The sequence below is a fragment of the Bombus bifarius genome, unplaced genomic scaffold (genome assembly GCF_011952205.1).
Source record: "Bombus bifarius isolate JDL3187 unplaced genomic scaffold, Bbif_JDL3187 scf7180000008008, whole genome shotgun sequence".
Taxonomy (NCBI): Eukaryota; Metazoa; Arthropoda; class Insecta; order Hymenoptera; family Apidae; genus Bombus; species Bombus bifarius.
The window spans coordinates 6,257,206-6,265,978 of NW_022884386.1; the positions used below are offsets into that span (position 1 = coordinate 6,257,206).

General features: G+C 41.9%; 1 protein-coding gene across 1 annotated transcript; it reads right to left on the reverse strand.

Moving 5' to 3' along the window:
- Window positions 1–823: 823 nt before the first annotated feature.
- On the reverse strand, window positions 824–5,278 carry LOC117206669. The gene is made up of 2 exons (XM_033446184.1): window positions 4,667–5,278; window positions 824–1,522 (listed from the first exon to the last, which is right to left on the reverse strand). Exons 1-2 carry the CDS (start codon window positions 4,950–4,952, stop codon window positions 1,386–1,388), a joined length of 423 nt encoding a protein of 140 aa, XP_033302075.1. The 5' UTR covers window positions 4,953–5,278; the 3' UTR covers window positions 824–1,385.
- Between the last annotated feature and the right edge of the window lie 3,495 nt (window positions 5,279–8,773).

The window sequence follows — 8,773 nt, forward strand, 5'->3', positions numbered from 1 at the left end:
TAAACAATATCGCGTATACGTGAAAATATACTAAACATTGAAAATAGGAAATTGTTAGACGTTGGCAGTGTTCGTTGGATGTTGTTACGGTTCGGAAATCGTTAGATCGACCCGAGCTTTCGGCCGATATTCGATTTAACAGGATTGTAAGTACAGACCTCAGAAACCAGCCGTATTAGTTACCATTATCGAAATGACCAGCTAGGATGACAGCCATTAAAAGCACGAACCAGCTGCTTCCCTTCGTAAGGTTCCCCCATGGTAGAAGACCCTATGGTGCATCACGCATTATAATTAACCATATATATGTATACCGTGTTCTGCCACCCCCCATGTTCATAGCACGTCAAAGATAAGTAAATGCCCCGACACGCACCTACACAGGGTCTACCAAAAAAATCGTGCGGTAATCGTCATTCTTCTTCTGTTTGATCGTCTTTTGCCTTATTCTTTCATGATGTACAATACGATTAATAATAATGTAGACGAGGTTATTCATATTTTACGCGTAGGAATTATAGCTTATTTTTATTAAAATTTTTAATTCTACTTGGTAACGTTTGTGATCATTATTTTGTGCCACCCTATAATTTACCCTGTATGCGTGCATCGCGGCGAGCCGTCATGGTTAGAATCCAGGTGAATGTTACAAAATGTTCGTTACAAAATAGCATTCGTATTCCTCAGCTGCCTAATTTTCGATGATTCCATTTGACTCTCGTGCGTTGAATACCCAATAATTACATACGATCAACGGACGTTTCATTTAGAATTCTAATTTAATTACGAGGAAGGGGATAAATGAATACACACAGCGGAAATCTACGAAAGTACGATCGTTTATTATTTAATTTTACTTAAATGACTAGATGACTAGAGTTTTTTATATTTTTAATTATTCAAATATAGATAGGACTTCGGTATCTCGGAAGACGAGATCAAACAGCGTGGAGTTTTCACTCTTTCATATTCAGTTATTCTTTGGAGGCGCTGCATTGTTGATTCACCGAAGAATCAACCGAATCAGGCTTTCGATGGCTCACTCTGCGATTGATTTAAAGAACGTTTGTCATTACAGACGTCATTATATCTCCATTAATAATAATCTCGTGTTTTGACTACGACGAAAGAATTTTTCTATCTCGTCTAAGTCAAAACATCTACCATAGCGAGCTCATCCAAACCTCCATATATATCACCCGACAAATTATTTACAGAAATAACATGCTTAACAATTGGCAATTAATGCTAACGAGGACAACGTCGATGATCAGTTAATTTACAATGACGACGGTATCAGGGAAGAGCGATGACAAATAAATATACAGGATCCGCGACGCTCTTGCCACGATGAAGTAGCTGCAGTTAAATACAAGCTCTCTTTCTCAGTTTTGTGCCGCCTTTTTCGATGATTTCATCGTCTTTGACGTCTTCGACGTTTCGTTTTGTTGCTTCGAAGCATCTACCGATGAAGCAAGAGGCTTCTTATTCACCTCGCATACCTTCCGAGCTCGCCAATAATCTGCAATAAGCAAAATGGGGTCAAGTTATAGATTAGTATGCACATTTTGCGATTAATTGAAATTTAAAGTACGATACATGCGTTGCTCGATGCATAATAAATTAAGGAATTAACTCGTTTGTAGTTCCTCTAGTCTAGTCTGTAGTTTACCGTAAAAAGAAAAACGAATGAGAAATTTGAAATAAAAACCGTTGCCATATCTTTGTTCGAAGATAAGTCGTAAGGTTTCGTCGAAGAGTAGTAGAACGACACACTTGTAAAGCTGGAGGGTTCAGTTTATTGCGACGCAGTTTAACGTAGTATGGGGAACACACCACGCGAGAAGCACAAAAATTTCCACAACAAAAGCCATGGACGAACAAAACGTCTTGTGGACACCCTATTTTTGATCAGGTAGTCACCTGAGCACCCTTGCTGTTTCCTTTTTTTACTCAATCTCTTGTCTTTTCTTTGCCCAGCAGGTACGATTTCGCGTTAATGGTGTGACGCTGACTATTTCTTCTTTGTATTCTTCCTTTGTAATCTTTCTCTTTTTTAACAAAATTAAGAAACAATCAGGATTAAGGAAACGAAAATCGATCGAACTTAGGAACATACTTAGCGAACTTGATTTTATTCGATAGTTGAAATTGAAAATAGTAAAGTGAACTAACAGTTGAGTAAACCAAAAACGAGTCAATTATCAAAGATATCGATTGATACTTAAAATGAAGGCACTTAATTCTGTTTGAGAATTTGAGAATTGATCGAAAATAGGTTAGACTTGAAACTATTATCAACGATATCGACAATCTCAAAATTAAGAAACGTAATTTTACTCGATAATTGAAAAAGATAGTAATCGGGGAAACGAGTATCAAGTAACACGATAGCGGGACGATTATTATCAACGATATTAACGGTGTACAAACTAAGAGACTCGATTCTTTGCGATAATGACAAGTGCAAGAGATGCAGTAAATCGAAGGAGCGGCCATGTGTCGAGGACATCACGATCCTTTCTCTCGTCCTCCCTTTTCGCACTGGTTTGCCATATGGCGTGCGAAACCAAGCTTCCTTAACTAACGTCCTCTAGTTTCTCTCCTCTGGCTTGAATTCCGTCGAGAATTTCGTCTGTCAACATCTGTTTCCTTGCCTAGCCAATCTACAAAATATCCTACAACTGCGTATTTTCGCGGAGGGCAACGTCTATCTGTCCATATGTTCCGAGCAAGATTTGGGAACAAAGATCGGGATTACCTTTGTGCGTGGATCCTCGATGTACACCCTCCTTCCTTCTCTAGAGTTTCTCAATCGAACGGAGAATTTCCACCCGAGGATTTCAAAAGGAGGTCAGTTCCCTTTGGATTCTCTAAAGAACATACCTAAATCTCCCTTCTCTTTATTCGAAACGCGTCACAATTCTCGAAGATCATGGACGATGCTTAAAGTTTTTGATTGGTTGATCCGCACGTATATCAGGAGAAAGAAGGGAAGAAGTAAGGGAGTATCTTAACCTGCATTGCTGCTCTTTATAGTCGTAACGAGAAACGGATGGATAAAGGAAATGCAAATGCGATCGTAAGGAGCCGGGTATTGCGACAGGTGGTATACGACCTTCGAAAGGTCCCGTTGGTATCGCGTGTTCGCGGGTCTGATTTAATCGTGGGAAAAGACGCCGAAGTCGTCGCAGCGGTGTAGCGGAGGTTAACAGGTGTTAGTGGGAAAGGGTTTGTTGTAGTGTTTCGCTCCGTTGACTTTTCACGGTTCTTCTCGTATACTTTGGGTCAAAGAATAATACAGCGACTTGTTATCACGCACGATGGTACTTCTGTAAAATAGCCAACATGTAAATACTTCGTGTAGAACGCCCTGTATATCTCGTTTATAAAAGCTACAGTGAATAGAGAATTAATCGAGCAAATAAAGTTAACCAAGTAATTACGGTAAAAGTATTAGTGACGAATGGTCGCACGCGAAATATGCACTTGGCCGACATTGCATGATATCCATTGTGCAGCGAGCGACCGTTGACGTACATGATAAAACTACTCCAAGGTGCGCTTAGGTCCAAAGAATCCAAGGAATGCGATCGTAAGTTCGTCTTACTCCTTGAAAACTGGAGCCCTTCGATGAGTCAGAGGACCCTTCAGGTATTTCGTCCGCCTTCAAACATGCGTGACTCATCGACGTGATTCATTCGACAACCTATGAGAACACTTTCTAGACCTTCTATCCGTTTGCACATCGCTTTCTTATTTATAACGATTCGTCATTCCAACTTTTGCGTCAGTTGTTAGCAATGCAGTCGGGAAACGTGTTCCATCGACCAATTGAACCGCAACACGAATTAACCGAACAAAGATTGTGGTGAACGAGACGGTACACGTCTCTGGTGTACGAAAAGATGCACGAGCTATATGTTAATAGGGAGGCGGTATCGTGCATGCGCGCGCGCACGTGTGTATGTGTGTGTGTAAGAGAGAAAGAAAAGATCCGGAGGGCCAACTACGCTGGTGGGTTCGTAATTTTGGAAAGCGATAGTGGTTAGCCGACAGGGTCGAAAGTTTCTGGATAGTCGCGTAAAACCAGAAGCTTGGGAGGATCAGAAGATGGAGGGAGAGAGAAGGCGGAAGAGACGCGGAGCGAGGCTAGACTAAGAAAACAGGTCGGAGCCACGCGACCGGCCTGCGCTTGCGCTTCTACCTTCCCTTTCCTCGCCAAACGCTGTCGCTTTCCCGCCAAAAATCTACGATGCTCTTACCACCGTACTAACAAGCTTATCAAATTCATATTCATTTCGTGGATATCCCACCAGATATATCACGTTATACACGTTTCTCATACAAAATGTTATTTCAGATTCGTTATTCTACTCCACTTCAGAACTTATAATTACTGAATTACTTGGTAAACTAATTGATATTAAAAACAACGAAATTCTCTCTATATGATCAGTTCTAAACGAACTTTTTGTCGGTTTCTGTCAGAAATATTGAAAAAAAGGATACTTTCAGTTAGAACTTGTTACCATTTATGGAAAACTTATAAAACTCCATGAAATTTTCAGGTAATGCTGAGTCACGCTCGATGCATCACATACTACCAAGAAACCATTTACTTCGTTATTTGAGCGAAGAAAATTGTCGAAAAATCTGTACTCACCGTGCATGCTGGTTTGTCTGGAGTACGGATTGCTCCGTTTTTTCGGCGATTGTTCGTACTTGTCGTTGTGTTTCCTCTGGTAGTTGTTCTCCTTGTCTTCGGATCGCGGATCGACGCCCCATCGTTTCGCGAATTTGCTTCTCTCCGCATCGAGCGCCTCGTGCAGCATTTCCACGGTTTCCCTTGAATTCGGCTTACCGAACAGGCAACGTGGTACGCGCGAGGCCATCGTAGTACTGGACAACACTGTGAAGTGAACTTCGCGACAAATCGAAGCTACCAGCATCTCGAAGACGTCTTCTGTTTTTATAAATCGGATTATCAACTTGCAAGGGAACACTTTTGTTCTGATCCTCCGCTCTCCGCTTCAGAAGTGCGAACGTCTTGACGTATTTCTTATTTTGCAGATAAATTCGAAGGTGTGCAGGTCCGTTTTCTTCGTTTTCATACGTTCAGCGTTCCTCGAAGAATTATTCTTTTTATACGTCGATCAGTTTTCCTCCACTTTTCTGTCAAGTTTTCTCGAAAATTCGTCGCTATCTTTCTTGCAGAGTCACGAGAACCGAACTAAATAAATAACTTCTAGTCTTCACCGTTCGGCGGTCAGACTCGTTCTGGTTGGATCTTCAAGGCAAGGAAGCTTCTTTCGAGCCCACCGTTTGCCGAAGCCACGAGGTCCGGTGCCCTTCCACCGACTTCCAGGATTCAAATCTGATTGGTGCGCCAACGTGGATGCGCAGTAAAAATGGCGCGCATTCACTATCGTTCCATCTTTCTCTTATCAATATGTCCTCGTCTTTTCCAACTTACCAATCACGCTTTTCTTCTCGTTCCTCCGTCTCCCTCGCACTTTCGTCCCTCGAACCGTCCAACGGATTATGCTAAGCGATTTTGGTCAGAGAAGGGACGAGGCTCGCGCCATGAAGCCTACCTTTTATTTTTTTCTAAGTAGCACGACGTATAGAGCGATCACGATCGCGCGGAATACTCTCCTATACGAGTGTGTGCCGCGGTTCCTCCTCTCTAAATCATTCTCAGCTTTTTATCATCTCGATTCTTCGCGCGTGGAAATAAAAGATATCACATTTATTTAGTCAATTTCTTAGCTTATGCTTTTGGCAATGCCAAAAATATAGTTATTTGAACCGATAAGATCGAGAGTTGATAGTTGATCGAATCAATGTCTAAACTGCTCTAAATGATATTTATCTTCGTAGATTAATCGTGCGTTTCGATAATTTACGGTTTGACGAAAACAAATAGGTTTTGTGATACAAATAAAAAGTTGCGTCCGAGCTTGCCAATTATTTGATAATTTATGAATTCGAAGGGTGATTCGACCGATTGTTAAAAATACGTACTATGTATTTTCGCGGGAAGCCGAGCGTTCTGCGATGAAAGGAAAAAAAGACGATCGTTCGAAAGCAGGTGGACCAGGCAGAAAAAGAGGGAGAGCCGATGTAGGAACAAGTTTCGTGTTGAAAATTGACCATCGCGTCATTGCGATTATTTTTTCTTTTTCACAGCAATGATTACGATACAACCTGATGTCGATCAAATGCAAATCCTCGATGATCGTCCAATTTTAATTACACCGTTCGCAATTTTTTCCTTGAACAGAATATCTTGTTTTTATACCCGATTCGTAGAATTTTCAAAACTAACATTGTGTCACTGCACGCAACGCGATAGGGGTTCGAGTTTTGTATAGCGCATTGTGAATGTGAGCAAATTCGTTCAAGGTCGTAATTTCATTTCGGTACAAGGTGTTATCCTTGATACCGCACTGGATCGGTCGCCTCGAAACACCCTTTCTATTTCGTTTCAACCGTGTATGCAATTAATGCGAATCGTAGGTGAACTAACGAACGTAATGTCGTAATTATGAACAGTGTGTACGAATGTGCTTCGTTGTACATATATCACGGTTTCCATGCGATGAGGGTAAATTCGACCGTTACAGAAAACGAGTTGAAAAACACCATACACCGTAGATCATGCGGGCACACAAGCTTACGTGTGTTCGCATACGTGTAAAGCGGCTTTGAGTGTGACCAAAGTATGGACAGGTGAACACCGTGACCACGATGGTCAGCCGCCGTAACGATTATTACCGAGGTTTGTGATTGCTTTGAAAGATGTTTTGCGATATTCCCACATTATAACCGAGCAACATCATTAGTGGCTCATGATTGTTCAGTTTTTAGGAAGCTCGTGATAGACGTTATTTATCGCGGACATTATATATGTCATATTTTATAACGAAAACCATTCTGCCTTTTTTATCGTTTACTTCTTTCTCATAGAAAAGCCATAAATCGCATAATACAAACATCATAGGCTTCGAATGCTTTTCAGACTTTACTTCAGTCCCGTTTCTAAGGGCAACCGTCGAGTCCTCGAGGGAATATCAACTTCCTCCTTGCTTAAACGCGAGAACATCGATATCCGTGGGGGATTTTCAGTTTGAACGCTCCGCGCTCCCCAACGAGTTCGTTGTTTCCGGTCCCGAGCATACAGACCGGAACACACGGGGAATACCGTGACGTCAGTGCATCGTCGAAAATTAGAGAGAAACCGATCCGCAGGGGTTCTGTGTCAGGATGTAGTTAATACCGGCAACTTTAACTCGAACCCAAGACGATTACAGGGTCGATCATTTTCCATACGCCTGCACACCCTAATAGATAATACGTTTAAGCGGTGAGCAATTTGCCGGATTTTTTTCGAAACGTTCGGTTCCTAACGAACGAATTTTACGAAAGATTCTTAATTCTCTTTATAATATTAGACATTCAAATTTCGAGGTTATAACGTTGGGATTCGAATTTGAAGAAATAAAGATCAACCAATACGTTTGATAGAACAAGCAATTTGCTGGATTCTTCTGGATCGATCGTTTCTCTAACGAAAGGATCTTACGTACGATCCTCGATTTCGTTCACGATTTTGAACACTCAAATTTCAAGATAGCAACAACGTTGGTGCCCGAGTTTAAAAAATAACGATCAACAGCTGACTCGCGAACGGTCAGAATCGGACAAAGACGTAGGAAGTGCGTGGAAAGAAATCGCGAAGAATGGAATTTGAAAATTCGAGACTCAACCCTTTGGCCGGCGCGGCGCAGTCCGAGCAGCTGGCAGCATATGCTCCGAACGAAAGAAAGGAACAGAACGTCACTTTAGAGGACAGCCCGATCAGCGTTGCTCTTCTTTTTTTCGTAAATTCTCCTTGGTCAAGGCACGTCACCCAACATCATCGGAGTAACGTACATCGGTCGGTATCTTTACAAACATCAAAGGGAACAGCCGCCTAGCATCGTCTAACGTTCGACCAACGATAAGAATCCGACTATTACCAAGCAATCGTTTTGATATTCCAGAAACGTGATCTCTTCCGGAGAGCGAAAGTTCTTTTTAAAAAGATCTGTTTCGTGTGTCAATGAAGATTCTTATCTCCGGAAGCTGCTGGAAAATTTTATCAAGCGTCAGAACAACTTGAGGAAGTACGTAGAAGAGTAGAAAGGAGCGGCTGAAGAAGTACGAGGAGGGAAAGAGAGATTGAACAAAGGAGAACGTGTTCGCAATCACCTGTACACTCAGGTACCCTGGAGCGTGCGTAAGAAAACAAAGCTGGCTTTCCACGTGCACGTTTACCACAAGGAAGCCGAAAACAAACAGAATCCTTCGTGTGGCCCTAGTATATAAATGCACCATTACAAAGAAACTCGATATATTTCAACATGTTTGGTCATCTGCTCGCAACGCCACGAGGCGCGTGATCCTTCCTGTTACTCCTTGCATCGCGCGTGAAGTTAACACTTTGATTCTTTCCGATTTCTACTGTTGATACTTCAGCTGTAATCCTTTCTTGCTACACGTGGTACTGACGGGACATTTTTGAGAAATATATTCGTTTATTTCGTAGTCCTGCTGCTGACGATTCCGTTAAAATCTGCTCTTTCCAGTTGCCAGATGGAAACGTCCCGTTTATGTATCGCGCTTGTCATAGACCGAAAGAATAAATAGAGAAGGGGGTGATGTAGCCAACTGCCGGCATTCAGATGCTCTTAAAATTCTAGAACCTCTACGGTAAGCGTAAACGGCA

Excerpts from the sequence above, each read along its gene's own strand:
- LOC117206669 (XM_033446184.1), bottom strand. The coding sequence starts at position 4,952 with ATGCTGGTAGCTTCGATTTGTCGCGAAGTTCACTTCACAGTGTTGTCC. Across the intron at positions 1,523-4,666 it reads CAGACAAACCAGCATGCACG|ATTATTGGCGAGCTCGGAAG; the intron begins GTGAGTACAGAT and ends TGCTTATTGCAG.